The following is a 16,949-nucleotide window of genomic DNA, read 5'->3' on the forward strand; positions in this document are numbered from 1 at the left end:
TGCTGTGGCTGTTCTGTGAACCACCTTCTTCTTTCTACGAGCAGTTCCTTTCCCACCAATGCGCACTTGTGCCTGCAGTTTGGCGAGTTTCTCCTGGTTCATGATCGTTTCTTTCATCTTGTCGGAGTGGAAATGGCGCTGCGCGGGGAACTAAGGTTCACGCTTAGGGGGTCTCGGGCAGACCAGCTGAGAGAAGGCGCACACACGCGGGGACGCAAGATGGCAGCTAGAGGGAGGCCGGAAGTCAATTTGGTTTATTCTTATAGTATGCATTATGCATGCAATGTCTTCCTAGTACTGGTGGAGGCTTTGTAAAGATTTGGTGTGGAAATAAGGTTTATCATGTGGCTTATCTTGGCAGCATTTTATTTTTATGTTTTCAGTTTTGGGTATTGAACACAGGTAGATACACTCTACTACTGCCTTGGCAGCTCCTGTCTATCCATACCAGGAAGAAGGTGAAGTCATACTAACACTATGTAGTGGATCTAACCATTTGTCATCAAGCTCCACTGTCACGTCACTCTTTTGAAACAGGGTCCTACTTTGTAGCCCTGGAACTCACTATGTGGACAGGTTGGCCTGAGTCACAGAGATCTGCCTGGTAGGATTAAAGGGCATGACCACTCCCTGCTTCTACGACTGTTTTCTATCACAATTCTCTATAAAGACAGCTTTCTGGAAATTTTACGAGGAATTCTAAATGTAACTAAATATCAGGCACTAGAAATATGACAGGGTAGAAAGATTCTAAGTAAAGTACACGACCATGGAAACCTAATCTAGAATTCCTCCCTCCCACCCTTCTTTTCTCCCTTCCCTTGTTCCTTGCATAAAGAAACTAATCAACGTTGAGCTTTCTAGCCTGCAGGTTCCGAAAAGGAGTTAGCTGTCTGGTCTTTAAGGTTAACAAGTTAGAATAGCTTTTGTATGTAGGGGCTTCTGTGGAAGACGATCTCTACATTAGGGCTGCCTCTGCCTGTGACTTTATTACATCCTTTAACTTTACATTTTAAAGACCATCCTTTGAGTTGATTTATCTATTAACATGGTTTGTAAGCCGATTTTTATAAGTATAGAACTGAAATATTTCAACATTCTACTAACTTGCCAAAGTATTGAAGTCACTGGGAGTCAAATGATCTGTTGATCAGTAGACAACAGTTGCTGTGTGTGTCATTTACTTTTCTGGGATGTGTTCATCATCTTTCTGGTCTCTCTTTCCTGGGGCTTGTGCAAACTGAGGCAGAAAAGGGTTTATTACATATAGTTGGTTGTGGAGATTTTCTTGAAGATTTATTTATATGTGTAAGTACACTGTAGCTGTCTTTAAACACACCAGAAGAGAGCATTAGATCCCATTTCAGATGGTTGTGAGCCACCATGTGGTTGCTGGGAATTGAACTCAGGACCTCTAGAAGAGCAGACAGTGCTCTTAATCACTGAGCCATCTCTCCAGCCCCAGTAGAATTTTTGTTTTTAAGAATACTTTACTGAAGATAAATTTCAAAGGGGATATAGTTCAGTTGATAGAGTACTTGCCTAGCATACAGGAAGCCAAGTATTCAAATTCCCAGTACAGCACAAGCAGGAAGTGATGGCATATAGATAGCCCTACCCCCAAAGCCCCAGCCCTGTTACTCTGGAGGTCTAGAGGAGGATCAGAGTTCAAGGTCATTTTTGGCTACATAATAAATACAAGGTCAGTCTGAAAAACATGAGACTGTCAAAAAAATAAAAAAAAAAAAAGGGAAGGAAAACTAATGTTTATTAACTTATTTGTTCTCACCTATTTTCCCCATTATGCAAGTACTGATGTTTTCTGTTTTTCTGTTTGTTTTTCAAGACAGGGTTTCTCTCTGTGTAGCCCTGGCTGTCCTGGAATTTTCTCTGTAGACCAGGCTGGCCTTGAACTCACAGAGATTCACCTGCTTCTGCCCCCTGAACGCTGGGAATAAAGGCGTGTGTCACTACTGCTTGGCTCAGTACTGATGATTCTTATTGTTTAATATACAACTAACATATTTTAATACCTTTAAAAGGGAAGATCAAGACTTAAGTATAAAGTGGAAACTTAAATCTTCAAAAACCGACTAACCGGATTACAGTCAGCCTCATCTAGTGCAGCCTTGTTTGACTTCACATACAGTCTTTCACTGAATCTGTGTCTGTATTGTACGTGATTAACAAAGCTCAGGGGGCTTTCAGGCTCTTCTTCCTTTTCCACATCCTGTTGTCAGCTGTGACCAGTCACCATGCTTATGGACAAAGAAGATCAGGGTTTCATCTTTACTGTCATCTGAGTATCTTTAAGCGTAAGAACCTAGGACCTCATGAACGTTGGGAATCTTTTGGCTTAAGCACCTGTCCCCTTCATATTCAAGACGTAGGCTGTTCTACAATGGCTACCCACATCCCCTCCATCTTTTATGGATATCACAACACATGACTCAGAACATTGTTTTGGTTCCCTTTTCTTTTTCTTGAACTTCTAGGAGGTCGACCTTCAATTCCTCATCCTCCTGCCACGCCTCCCTGTTCTTGGAACACAGGCCTGGCCTACCACTCCCCATTTATCGCCGCGTCTCAAACAATGAGGATTAGTGGGATAGTGGGCCAGCCTAAAGCTCTCCTTGGCTGAACACATAATAGTTCGGGTCTTTTCGGCTGTGAGAAAAATCACAGGTATTCTGTAGATTTCAAGCCGTTATCAATATACTAAATACTTACAATGCATTATACTTTGGGAACTGGTTCACTTGTCAAGATGATGCAGATGGAGCTTTTTAAAGTAAACCAGAAACCAAGGGCAGCGGACATGGATTTAGCCCTGCACTGTCTGTTGGCTTCTTTACATACATATTTCTTCCCATAAAAACAACGCTGCAGAGATCCATTCTCGGTCTCTAGCAATACTGACTTTTCCCTTTAACAACACAGTGGCATGGGTGTTAGTTGTCTAATTGCTAGCTTTGCAAATTCTGTAAAAGCCAGTTCTTCAGCAGGAATACAGCTCATGCTGTGAAAACCAGTTTACACTGGCTCTGTCAGGGGAACTCTGAGTGTGGAGGCTAGTGAGGGCCTTGAGCTGCACTGACAGTCGAGTCCACTCAGAAGCACAGGGACTTTAAAGGCACAAAGGCACAAAATGCTAGGACGGGAAGACACATTCATGCACATATGCTTTTTTTTCAAATCGCCCCCCTTTAACTTCCAGAAGAGGACGAGGGGTCTATAGAAGAATTCATTCCCCATGGCACCAGCTCAACACCAGGCTCCTCTGCTGAAAAGCCTCCTTATGTAGCCTTGCTGCGCTAGTGCGGTTGCAGAGCAAACGGAGACAAAGCCCAGCCTGGAGGACAGATGCTCTTCTTTCCGACAAAAGAAGAAATCTAACTGGTAGAGAGAAAACACATCTTCTCACTGGAAAAGGGAGAGAGAGCAGAAATAAAGAGGGCATGTCAAATACAGCGTATTGCTCTCTTAGCTCCGGTGAAGGCTTTCCCTTAGAGCATGCCAAACACCAATTTTACCTGGATGAACAGGGGAAAACAGCTCTTTCCGGATGTGTTCTCCAGCGAACAGATAATTTTTGGCACGGAAGAGGCAATGAAAAAGACAAAGAAACAAACGTTCTCTAAACCCCAGAGCATTTGCTGTTCAAGTTAATTTTTGGGTTTCTAGGTTCACCGGGAGGCTTTAAAAGATTAACAAAACTCACGCTAGTGTCTCTCTCTCCCCGTTCGTTCTAACTCAGGTTCGCTCTTTTCCCCGAGGTGGCATGCACTCCGCGGAGACACAAAGGGCGCCGCCGCTCCCTGCCCGGGGCTGAGGAATGCGGGGGATCCAAAAGGCACCCAGAGCCGGAGGAGGGCTCGGAAAATATTTGCACTGACGCGCACACACAACCATAATAATTTATCTTTTCTCCGGAGAAAGGTCAGCTGGGATTTGACCCCAGCAGCCAGCGCAGCCCAGGCGTCAGGGCCGCGGCGGGATGGCCGGCCAGTTCCGCCGGCCGCGCAGCCCACGCCCACCTGTCCATCCCGCTCTGCAGCTCCGGGTCGCCCCGCCCGTCAGGGCGCCGCCCCTCCGCTCGCCGGCTCGTCCGCCACCCCTGAGCCTGCCCAGGGCGGACCCAGAGCGGCCGCAGGACCGAGCGGCTCGGGTGAGGACTCACGCCTCCGGCACAGAGCGAGTGCGGCCCGCTGACACCCGACGCGCCCCTGCACGCACGCACGCGCGCGCGCGCGACCACGCGGCAGCACCTACCGGCGCGGCGCGCGCTCGCGGGGACGCGCACGGCGGGCGGGCGCGCACGGCGGCGGGAGGGCGGGGGGCGGCGCTCGGCGCACCGGCCGCGGCTGAGGCGGGCTGAAGCGGCGCGGGCCGGACGCGGGCCGAGCCCGGCGGAGGACGCGCGGCGGCGGCGGCGGCGGCGAGGCGGCCTGCGGTGTTCCGGCCCGGCTGGCCGTGGGGAGGAGCGGCCGCGATCATGTCGGCGGGCGGCCGCGACGAAGAGCGGCGGAAGCTGGCCGACATCATTCACCACTGGAACGCCAACCGGCTGGACCTGTTCGAGATCAGCCAGCCGACCGAGGTGAGCGCCGCCGCCGCCGGGGTGTGAGGGGAGGGGGCCCGCGCGCGGGCCGGCGACGCGGAGGCCGCGGGAGGCAGAGCGCGGTGGGGTCCCGCGGCCGCCCCTCCCCCGCTGGCCTGCCCGCCCGCCCGCCCGCCGGCCCGCGGACCCGCCCTCGCCCGCGGCCCTGTCCCCTCGGCCTCCGCCCACCGTCCTGGCCAGCGGGGACCCTAGGGACGCTCGTCCTTGTCGCCTCCTGCCGTGCCCCGCCGCCCGGGCGGGGTCCAGGGCGGCTTGGTGGCCGGCGCAGCGGGCGGGCCGGCCACCTGCGCGCGGAGACGCACCTGGACGTGCACTTGTGTCCCCGGGACTCCGCCTGGCCACCCACGTGTGTCCTCAGACCCCACCTGTGTCACCCGCATCCTTTCCAGGCGCGCACTTGTGTCCTCAGGCCCCGCTTGCGCCCAGGACTGCACCTGGCCGCCCACCTGTGCGGCACGACCCACCTGTGCCCTCCCGGCCCTTACCTGCCAGCGCACCGGTCCCCGTCGCGGCCCACGCAGGCCGCGGGCCTTCCCCTGCGGGGTGCGCTCCTTGCCGCCGGTTTCTTTGATGGCGTCTTCCTACGGTCGGGACGCGGATCTCGGCCCCTCCGAGGCCACGTGACCGGCCGGTGCCCGAGGCGGTGTGAGCCCCGTGCGCCCCACGGCGCGCGTGCATTCTAGCCTAGCGGGGCCGGGTGGCGCGCAGCGGGCAGACCCCTGCTCCAGCCCCGTGCGCTGGCGGTACGCAGCGGGGCTGCGGGAAGAGTCCTGGACGATCTTGGGGGTGGGGTGAGGGCAGGTATCCAGCCAGCCGGTTGGTACCGGGGAGACTGTTGGAGGAGCACCGTGGCCGGCGGGATGCCTCGGGGAAGCCTCCCGTGACAGCGGGCGGGCCAAAGGGCGTTTGGTTAAGTTGTGGGTGGGCAGACCTGTTCCACGCGACCCCACACTTTACCCAGGACTTGTGCCGGATTTGGAAATAGCTCTGGCTTTGAAACCTAAGAGGTGCTTGCTGAAACACAGCAGCCAGCGCTTAGCCGCGAACACACATTTGGTAGATCTGAGCAGTCTTTTCAGATTGACTTTCCCCCTTTGACTTAATTTTGCCGGTGGAGGAAGGCAGGTTTTCCTCTCCTTCCCTCGCACCTTCTTGTGAGCACACTTGACCTAGTTAGAGCCCTTTCTCTCGATCCCTATTTGACAAGCTAAGGTAAATTATTAGGTTCAGGTTGCCAATTTGAACACCGGTGGATGTTAAGTTACTCCTGATTCATAATTCATCTTCTGTAACGATTTTACGAGTTGTATTTTAGTAAGCAAATTTACTGTGTAGTTAGTGTTCATTCATAGCCATACTCTTTAGAAAGGAGCCGTGAATCAATATAGTTTCAGTATTATTTTGTCTTTCAGAATAATTAGCTTGATTTTTTTTTAAATGGCAGGATAAACTTTGCAAGTAAAATATTGCTAGTCAAGTGAATTCCCTTGTTCCTCCCCCTCCCCCAGAGTTCTTATCTGATTAAGAAAAGATGTGTTTTCTGTTGAGAAGTAACAGCTTAGTGTTTTAGTCTTAAATTGAGGAGTTAGCTTTAAAACATTTTAAATTAAATATTTTAGATTTAAGTGGATTCTATTCTATAAGCATTCACTTGAAACTAGCATTTTGGAGAGATGGACAGTAAAGTTGCATGTTTTGTGGAATGCTCCCCCCCCCCCCCCAGTTTTCTGCAGGTAAAGAGTTGTGTAGACAATGAAAAAAAATTAAGGACTTAAATGAAATTATCTTTTTCATTATCCTCTCTTACATCTGAACATTTCTATTTTTAGAAACAACTTGTAATTGAAAGCCTTTCATAATGAAATTAATTTGTTTTCAAAATGTCTATTTATTATGTAATGGCTAGCTCACATTTTCTATTTTGTTTTTTAGAGAATCTTTGGGTACTATTAAAATTATTCTATTCAATTTGGAGCTAAGTTTTTTATTAGCACACTATCTCATATAAGTAAGCTGAGTTCTATCAGTAGTGTAAGACCAGTCGCTGCAACCTGCTGTGTCTGAGCTGCATCTGCAAACAGTTTTACCATCCTCTGTTTGCTTCTTATTCCATTTGGCTGTTACAATTAAGCAGTTTTCTACAAGAGGATAAGAAGTACACCAACCCCTGTAGATAGATGTTCAGTGACCATTGAAAAGATTCACTGCAGAAGTTGATTTGTGGGCAGGTTTAAGCCTTGTATTTGTTTAATTGGGCAGTCTTTTATGCTTGTTGGTGAGAGCATGATGAGTGTTTTCTTTTGTTTGTTTATTTTGGTACAGTGTTGAGTGTCACCTGTGACTTGGTTGTGTCTGGCGGTGATAGCCACTGATGAGTCTCTGTGGGTTACATTTACCTGTAAAGAAAATGCATCATCCTGGTTAAGCCTGCACTTCCCTTCACGCTCACAGTTCTGTGTAAAGGGAGCCCGTTCTGGGAACCAGCAAGGTGTTGCTGAGCAGTTTTCAGTCAGTCCTTAACTTGGGACTTGTGTACTTCTTGAAAATAAGAGTTAACAGTCTAAACTCAACGTGAACATTTTATGACTGGGAGATTGATGTTAACTCAATTAATACCGTGCCCACTATAGAAACTGATAAACATTTTCTCAAAGCATAACTGGACTTTTTCCTTTTAAAATTAGGGCTTTGAAATTAGGGATTTCTGGTGATTTATAATGGGAGAGTGCCCCTTTGAATCTTTGTTATTTTCCAGTACTGTTTAAGAAGTCTTCTCTGGTCATCCACAGGCCTTACCTAGACTTGTCATCAGAATTACTGTTTCTTTCTCCCTCTTCATTACACAAGGCAAGAAATGAAATATTTATCTTTGCACAATTGCTGTCTGTCACAGTTGGTACTTAGTAAGCATAAAGAAAGAAATATTGAATATTCCTGGCAAAAAAAAAACTTATAAAAATTCATTGAAAATTGTTCACATAGTAAAAATTTGTTTTATTCTGACTTTTGCATAAAGGTTATGCTGATAAACTTTGCTAAGTTACTGACTTTAGCTTTATGAGATACTTTTTAGTCATTCACTATTTATTTAATTCATTGTTGCCTTTTTGCCTCTGGGGAGAAATAACCCAGAATTTGTGTACACCCACATGTTTTTTTATTATAGGTGAACATGATTCATTCTAATTCCTTGGTTAATTTTGAGAAGTCAATGTGATGATATTACAAAAGATGTGTGCAAAAAATAACATGGAGATTGCCACGAGAGGTGGACTAGGAAGTGCTCAGGAGAAGAGGTGGTAACTGCATAGCTTATTATAGCTCCATCTGTCTTCCAGCCTGACACTTAGGGGTGATGGTGCTTTGTCATGCAACCGATTTATATTTGAAAACTTTGAAGGTAACAGTTGTAGTTCAAGTATTGGTCCTGATGAAAATCTTTTTTTTCTGTGACTATAAATGAAACAGGTGGTAGTTGTTGGTGAGCCTTAGTATTCATAGATCCTTTCTTCCTTTTCTTTTTCTTTTTCCTTTTCTGTCATGACAGGGTTTCTCTGTATAACCACCTTGGCTGTCCTGGAACTCACTTGGTAGACCAGTTTGGTGTTAAACATTGAGAAATCTGCCTGTCTCTGCCTCCCGAGTGCTTCTGTACCACCGTGCTCAGTCATTCTGCTAGTGTTTACTTTTACTGTTACTGTTTGAGACAGAGTCTTCCTGAGGAGCTCAGACGCTCCTGCAGCTAGGGATTCTCTGCCCCAGCATCCTCAGTGCTAAGAGTATAGATGTGTATACTTGGCTTTCTTTTTCTTCCTTAGCTTATTGACCTGTAGTGATTGTTATGATTCTCTAAAGTCTTTATGTCCTGTAATAACTGATGTAAATTTTGTGTTTATATAGCTCTTATCTAAATTTATGTACATAAAACAATTTCAGATGATGGCATTATCCAAAGTATTTTTTTAATTGGATATTTTAGTTTATATTTCAAATGTTATCCCCTTTCCCTGTTTCCCCTCTGCAAACCCCTATCCCATCTCCCCTTACCCTCCTTCTATGAGGGTGCTCCCCCACCCACCTGCTCCCTCCTCACTGCCTTAGCATTCCTCTACACTGGGCATCAAGCCTTCACAGGACCAAGGGCCTCTCCTCCCATTGATGCCAGATAAAGCCCCTTCAGCTCCTTCAGTCCTTCCCCTATCTCCTTTATTGGGGGGTCCCTGTGCTCAGTCCAGTGGTTGGCTGAGAGCATCTGCATCTGTATTGGTCAGTATCTAGCAGGGCCTCTCAGGAGGCAGCTGTATCAGGCTCCTGCCAGCAAGCACTTCTTGGCATCAGCAATAGTGTCTGGGTTTGGTGTCTGCATGTGGGATGGATCCCCAGGTGGGGCAGTCTCTGTTCCACTCTTTTCCCCTGTATTTCCTTTAGACAGGAGCGATGTCCAGAGATATTTTAACAGGTTAATGTGTAATTGTTAGATGGTTGAACTGCTAAAACCTGTTTTCCTGAACATCTAACTTGTAAATACTTTATATCTTGCATTTCTGTTTGAAGTTCACACATAAGTGGAAGTAGGAGAACTGCCAATGCCTATAACATTAATTTCTTCAAATCCTATTTTAATGATGGTTCTTAAACGCTTTAACCTCCTATACAGCCCACTACCCACCAGAGGTAGTAGAAAAGAAAGGTTATGGGGGAAGTGGACCTGTTTAGAAAGGTACTTTGTAGCAACTCCCATCTGTGTTGTCTGGAAATTGGCAGTTCAGTTCACAGGTTAGCAGGCAGCTGCAGCTTGATGCACAGGCAAACACTTCATGGATACACCAGCAGTCCAGTTCAGATGAGTCAGGATAGTTAACACGAGTCAGCAGTGGTGGCACTATCTAGGAGAGACAGCTAGGCCACAGCCTTGGCTCCAGTCAGCAGGAAGGACCAGCAGGAACACTAGGAGAAGTTCTCAGCTGTGCCTCTCAGGGAAGTGAGGATCAGCGAAGACTCGAGATCTGCAAGCATTGCACAGCGAAGTGTTGTACCAGCAAGTGAAGCTCTCTGGCACTCTGTGGGGTCCTATTTATACTCTCCAAACGTCATGTGTCCTTCAAGGGTCTTGCCTCAGGACCTGCATTCAATCAGTCTGAGTCTGCTGAAGTGGCAAGAAACAGCACTTATGGTGCATCTCTCTCTCTGGGTCCTGACAAATGCAGCTCAACTAAGCAATGTAAGGCAGACCACTGCCTGCATGTTGTTAGCGAAGAATCCTTCATCACGTGTCCTTTCACGTTCTTGCTTTAACAGAACATCCTCTCTCGTGTCTGCTTCAGCGAAACATTCCTTCAGACTCTGCCTTAGTCTTTCACACCTGTGTCCATTTTAATGAAACGAAGTGTTCCTTCACTTATTTGCCCCAGCAAAACACTGACTTTCCAAAGAACCCTTAAATTTCCATTTCAAATGCTTGATCGATATACCCCATTTTTCACTATCAAACATATACTTAGGTACCTTTTGACTCTAGAGGGAAAATCGGAACAACCTATAATAGGAAGAAGAGAAAAAAATAATTTTGACAAGGAAATATTTTTTCATGGTAGCCAGTTTTTCAATTCTATAATCCTACAGCATGCTAGCTGACTAATTGGTATGACTGCTATACACTTGGCACAGATAACTTTCAGGTTGTTATTTTCAAATATACCAACCAGATAGGTGTCACTTGCCTCCTACAAATATCCCCAATAGCTGCTCTCCAGAATCACAAATCTTTCTTGAAGTCCTGAGAAATTTTCTGTATCAGACCGGAAGAGGAGTTTGAGAATTAGAAGCTGGCATCTGGCAGTGTCTAATTTCGCAGAGGCCATAGTACTAGCCCTGTAATGACAGCATTTCTTCACTTTACCTTGGAGAGTGAACTGTTCTGTGAGCTCCTTGTTTCCTGAGTGCTTTGTTGTAACTTTGCACACAGTCTGCTCTGTAGCAGTCTTGGAGACTTGACTTACCCCTCTTGAGCTGAGGCTTGACCACCTAGACACAGTACTGGTGGTAGTGCTAACTACTTCATTTAGACTGGTTTTAATTCATTAGTTTGTTTTCTGTACCAATGAAAATAACTTTTTGCAGTTTGTTGGCCCAGTGGAATATACATTTTGCAAGATTTTTATGGAATTTTGTAATTAAATGACAGCAGTAGAATATCTGTAGAAGTATCTTTCATAGTGAATAAAAAGGGAACCATATTAGAAGATGGTACCAGGTTGGTGGAAGTTTAAGAAACACATCATTATGTTATTATGGGTGAATTGAGTAGTTGTAGTCTGCGGAGCATTACTGCTAAACATTGGTTACTGTTCTGGTGGCATTGGTTTAACTTGCTTTCAAACAGTTTTGCTAGACTTGAACTCTGGGGTAATGTCAGAAAATGATACAACTATTTTGATATAAACTTACTTTCCTTTATTATGAATAAAATACAATTACCGTGATTTAGTATTTTAAAGTTGTGTCCATGTTAGATAGATTATTGGTTTTGTTCAGAGGTTTGGGTTTCTATTAGTTTCCTGGCAGAGTTATGTGCGGATTCGGCTCATCTACCTAGATAACGCCTGGGTCCAGGAGCAGTGTATGCCTATGTGCTTGGCTTGCATTTACACTTGCAAGAGAGGTACTAAGGAGTATGTTCTGTGCATCCCATTGATTCTTCATCAGTTCCTGACGGGTTAAGTGTTATCACTGACATTCCATGGAGGCCTAAAAATCCCCTGGTAGTCAGCTTACTGCTGTCTCTAGACCTGTGAGTTGATTGCAGTGTGTGCATGTTATCAATGATGGGCCTTCTTTATTCACGAGCACATTTTTCTTATCTCTGCTCAATTTGAAATCTAAAATCCAAAATGCTGCAGAATCTAAAACAGTCTGAGTGGAAAAAAAATCAACATAAGACCTCATATGACAGGTTGTAGCAAAAATACAGGCATAAGAAAAATATTGTATAGAATTACAAGTAGACTGTGTTTATAAGGTGTAACATAAATTGAACAAATAAATGTAACGTTTAAATTCATGCCCTATCCTCAAGACACCTTATTTTGTGCATGCAGATACTATGAAACCCAGAAAAATGTGAGTTCTGAAAATAGCTTTGAGCCGGGCGTGGTGGCGCACGCCTTTAATCCCAGCACTCGGGAGGCAGAGGCAGGCGGATTTCTGAGTTCGAGGCCAGCCTGGTCTACAAAGTGAGTTCCAGGACAGCCAGGGCTACACAGAGAAACCCTGTCTCGAAAAACAAAAAAAAAAAAAGAAAATAGCTTTGATCCCACGCATGTAGGAATTCAGAACTGGGTTAAAGTCGTCAGAGCTAGCAAGGGCACTTGACTCAATTTGCTGGTCTCAGGTTATCTGGCTTAGATTTCTTTCCCCCTATTAGTGGCTTGGATTTTGTTCTAGTTACAGTGACAAAAAAAAAATTCACTGTTTTGCATATGTGAATGACCCATATCACATAATATGGAGAGTGAATGTACTTAATAAAGTGAAAAGCATACAAGCAAAAGGCTTACAGGTCTATAGAGTAGTTTCCTAATGTAAGCTGAGCCTAAAAGCTGAGAAATATGAGATTGCATGACTCAAGTTTATAAGTCTGTGTCAGGAATGAAATTATTTAGAGGCTTGGACATTGATTGATTACACCGATAAGTTTTTACTTTGAAAACAAACACACACTCACATATATTTAATCTATCTATCTGATATGCTTTCCTTGTAAATGTAACTACATTGTAGTTAGAACAAACATCCTGAACACCATGGCTTAGACTGGCTGTTAGTACAGCAGGCCAGCAGGCATGCACTGGCATTGCTTCTGTTAGCTTCTAGGTAGTGTCAGAATGGACTGGGTGGAACTGTCTTTCTTTATTGCCCTTTTGAACTTGTTGGAGTTTGCTAACTAGTTAGGCAGATCCTGATCTTTTACTCACTGTGTAAAATAGTGAGTAAAAATAAAACCAGCTTGCATCTTAGTAAGAGAAATAGGCTGAGAACATGCTCCAGAGGAGTCCAGCTGTGTGCTGAGGAATGTGCCATAAGTTGTTTCCAGGTTGGGAAGACCTCTTCTGGAGAATGCAACATAAGATCTCTGGTTTTCAAGATAGAAGAGTTTGCATTGACAAATGCTGACCAGAGAAAAGCATGCCCATTTGCTGTTTGGCTATTTTATTGGTTAGGAGCTCCTGGTTCTCTGCTGCTTGATTTCATGCGCTCTCTTAGAGGAAATCAAGCAGGGGCTGGAGAGACAGACACTTAGTGGTTAGGAACCTTGGTTGCAGCTGGGCGGTGGTGGCGCACGCCTTTAATCCCAGCACTTGGGAGGCACAGGCAGGTGGATTTCTGAGTTCGAGGCCAGCCTGGTCTACAGAGTGAGTTCCAGGACAGCTGGAGCTACACAGAGAAACCCTGTCTTAAAACAAAACAAAACAAGAACCTTGGTTGCTCTTTCAAAGGACATGGGTTTGATCGCCAGCACCTACCTATGTGGCAGCTCTCAACTTGTCTGTAACTCCAGTTCTAAGTGATCTGATGCCCTCTTCTGGCCCCTGCATGCACTGCACACATGTAGTGTAGAGAAATACATGCAAGCATAAGCTATATACAATAAAATATGTACACATAAAGTAAAAACAGAAGAAAGCAGGTAAATGCTGTCCTATGCCTGTTAACTCTTAGAGAGCGTGTGTCCTTCATGTGTCTATTCAGAGTGCTGCTTTACATGAAGACCCGTTGTTTTCTATTTCTTTATGTTTTAGTGAACTTTATTATCAAAAAATCTTGTAAATAAGTACAAATATCACACACCCAAATTAACCAAACCCAAATTCTGTACAACTTACTGAAGTTAATATACAGTTAAAATGGGCATGTGAAATAGATACGAGGCTTCACATTAAATTTTACACTTTAGTAGTGAACATAATTTTATGTACTTAGCCACCACCAAACCCAAAAATCCATAACAGACTTAGAACTAGAAAAACAATTAGCTTCTATCTTCTTTCCTAGCTTGTGTTGACCACCTGCAGTCCTGCACTCAGTCCCTTCATCTCCACATTCAGCCTTACTTGCTCTCTTCCCTCCATGCTGTACTATCCCCACAGATACATCTGCTTACATAGACATAGATTCTTGTCTATAGTCTATATTTGAGGGAGAACATTTCTTTCTGAGAGTATTTGACCTCATTTCAATATTCTAATTCCATTCTTTTTTTTTTAACAAAATTTTAAACTTAATTTTTCTCTAGAACTGAGACATATCCTGTTTATATGTATCGCAGATTTTCATTATTCACTCACTTGCTGACAGGACAGCTGTGCTGTTCCATTTCCTCGTATAGTGAATAAAGCAGCAGAAAGAAAACAGGGTGCAGATATTTCTGTGGTAGGGTGTGAACCTCTCTGGGTACATGCCCAGGAATGAAATAGTTGGGCCACATAGTATTCTATTTTTACTTTTTTTTGAGTAATTTCCAAGCTGATTTTCTCAATGGCTTTATTAGTGTGTACCCCTACCAGTAGTGAATAAGGGTCCGTTTCTCCACCTGCTTTCTAACACATACGGTCAGATTTGTTAATGACGCCATTCTGACTGGGGGAAGTAGTGTCTGTTTTTACTTTATATTTCTTTTTTCCTTTTTTTTTTTTTTTTAATTGGGTATCTTCTTTATTAACATTTCAAGTATTTTCTCCTTTTCAGGTCTCCCCTTTGGAAACCNCCCTATCCCCCCCCCCCCCCCCGCCTTTATGAGGGTGCTCACCCACCCACCCATTCCTGTCTTCCCACACTAGCATTCCCCTACACTGGGGCATTGAACACCCTCAGGGCCAAGGGCCTCTTCTCCCACGGATGTCCAACAAGGCCATCCTCTGCCACATATGTGGCCAACGCCATGGGTACTCTGGTTGGTGGTCCATTCTCCGGGAGCTCCAGGGGTGGGGTGTCTGGCCAGTTGACACTGTTGCTCCCTCCATAGGGCTGCAAACCACCTCAGCTCCTTCAGTCCTTTCTCCAGCTTCTCTATCGGGAACTCCGTGTTCAGTCCAATGGTTGGCTTCGAGCATCCTCTGTATTTGCCACACTCTGGCAGAGCCTCTCAGGAGACAGCCATATTAGGCTTCCATCAGCAAGTACTTCCTGGCATCCACAATAACGCCCAGGTTTGGTGGCTTTATGTGGGATGGATCCCCAGGTGGGGCAGTCTCTGGATGGCCTTTCCGTCAGTCTCTGCTCCACACTTTCTCTCTGTATGTCCTCCTGTGAGTATTTTGTTCACCCTTCTAAGAAGCACTGAAGCATCCACATTTTGGTCTTCCTTCTTCTTGGGCTTCATATGGCCTGTGTATTGAATCTTAGGTATTCTTTTTTTTTTTTTTTTGTTTTTTGTTTTTTGTTTTTTTGAGATAGGGTTTCTCTGTGTAGCCCTGGCTGTCCTGGAACTCACTTTGTAGACAAGGCTGTCCTCGAGCACAGAAATCTGCCTACCTCTGCCTTCCCAGTGCTGGGATTAAAGGTGTTCGCCACCACGCCCGGTTGAATCTTGGGTATTCTGAACTTTTGGGCTAATATCCACTTATCAGTCGTGTGTTCTTTTGTGACAGAGTTGCCTCACTCAGGATGATATTTTCAAGTTCCGTCCATTTGCTTGTGAATTTTGTGAAGTCATTGTTTTTAACAGCTGAGTAGTACTCCATTGTGTAAATGAACCACATTACTGTATCCATTCCTCTGTTGAGGGACATCTGGGTTCTTTCCAGCTTCTGGCTATTATAAATGTGGCTGCTATGAACATAGTGAAGCATGTGTTCTTATTACATGTTGGAGCATCTTCTGGGTATATGCCCAGGAGTGGTATAGTTGGGTCCTCAGGTAATAAACACTATGTCCGATTTTCTGAGGAACTGCCAAATTGATTTCTTGAGTGGCTGTACCATTTTGCAGTCCCACCATAAGTGGAGGAGTGTTCCTCTTTCTCCATATCCTTGCCAGCATCTGCTATCACCTGTTTTTGATCTTAGCCATTCTGACTGGTGAGGTGGAATCTCAGGGTTGTTTTGATTTGCATTTCCCTGATGATTAAGGATGTTAAACATTTCTTTAGGTGCTTCTCAGTGATTCGAGTTTCCTCAGTTGAGAATTCTGTCTAGCTTTGTTCCCCATTTTTTAATAGGGTTATTTGGTTCTTTGGAGTCTACTTCTTGAGTTTTATTTATTCATTTATTTTTTGGTTTTTCGAGATAGGGTTTTTCTGTATAGCCCTAGCTGTCCTGGAACTCACTTTGTAGACCAGGCTGGCCTTGAACTCAGAAATCTGCCTGCCTCTGCCTATGTATTGGATATTAGTCCTCTATTGGATGTGAGATTGGTAAAGATCTTTTCCCAGTCTGTTAGTTGCTGTTTTGTCTTATTGACAGTGTCCTTTGCCTTGCAGAAGCTTTGCAATTTTATGAGGTCCCATTTGTCAATTTTTGATTTTAGGGTATAAGCCTTTGGTGTTCTGTTCAGTATCTCAGTTTTAATTTGTATTTCTTTGATGACTAGAGATATTGGACACTTTTAAAAATTGTTATTGGCCATTTGTATTTCTTTTCTTTCTTTCTGTTTTATTTTTGAAAACTATCTAGTCTTCATTTGCTCATTTGTTGATTGGAAGTTTTATTTCCCTAGTATTTAAATTTTACAATTCTTTGTAAATTGTGGGTATCAGGCCCTTGTCTGAAGTGTAGCAGGTCATGATTTTCTCCCACTCTGTGGGCTTTCTGTTCACTGTTTATTCTTGCCTTTGCTGTACAGAACTTAATTTTTATGTAGTTACTAGAGTTTATTTCCTGTATCATTGGTATTGTATTTAAAACGTCCTTGCCAACCCTGATACCTGGCTCTACATGATAGCAGCGCTCTGCACAGAAGCCTGAGCTTGCTGCTTTGCTCCTCTTGCTTTGTGTCTAGTTTCTATGATGCAATTAGTAGAAGCAGCAATAACATGGCTACTGTAGGAAATTTTTTCATTTTGAAAGCTCATTTATTTTGAAATTATAACCTTGTACAAGTATGCTATGTATAAAATCCAAGATTTTGTCACTTTTATTCATTGTAAATTTTGACCACCTGTGCAAATGCCAACACACGGGAGAGGCTAATACTGTCTAATTATTATTACAAAAATAACATTCATATGATCTGAAAAAAAAAAACAGAGATTACTTCAAGGTTTGGGGCAAGGTTATAATTTATCAGCTATGTTCTAAAATATTCAGAGATGGCTTTTACAATTTTTTTTTTT

At 44.5% G+C, this 16,949-nt stretch overlaps 1 protein-coding gene and 1 long non-coding RNA gene across 19 annotated transcripts in view; one reads left to right on the forward strand and one right to left on the reverse strand.

Annotated features, from left to right (window-relative positions):
- Window positions 1–2,521: 2,521 nt before the first annotated feature.
- On the reverse strand, window positions 2,522–4,218 carry LOC115029727. The gene is made up of 2 exons (XR_003835278.1): window positions 3,534–4,218; window positions 2,522–3,423 (listed from the first exon to the last, which is right to left on the reverse strand). It is a non-coding gene; the product is annotated as an uncharacterized LOC115029727 (long non-coding RNA).
- A 144-nt stretch (window positions 4,219–4,362) lies between these two features.
- Afdn (afadin, adherens junction formation factor) overlaps window positions 4,363–16,949 on the forward strand; it is a 143,870-nt gene continuing 131,283 nt past the window's right edge. For 5 of the 18 annotated variants that reach the window (XM_029471155.1, XM_029471166.1, XM_029471160.1 and 2 more), the window contains exon 1: window positions 4,370–4,600. In XM_029471155.1, the coding sequence (XP_029327015.1) occupies window positions 4,496–4,600 (105 nt within the window). In that variant the 5' untranslated portion in view covers window positions 4,370–4,495. Of the gene's footprint in view, window positions 4,601–16,949 lie in introns of all 18 variants that reach the window. The other 13 variants (XM_029471165.1, XM_029471157.1, XM_029471161.1 and 10 more) reach the window with 4 other exon arrangements.

The sequence above is a fragment of the Mus caroli genome, chromosome 17 (assembly GCF_900094665.2).
Source record: "Mus caroli chromosome 17, CAROLI_EIJ_v1.1, whole genome shotgun sequence".
Lineage (NCBI taxonomy): Eukaryota > Metazoa > Chordata > Mammalia > Rodentia > Muridae > Mus > Mus caroli.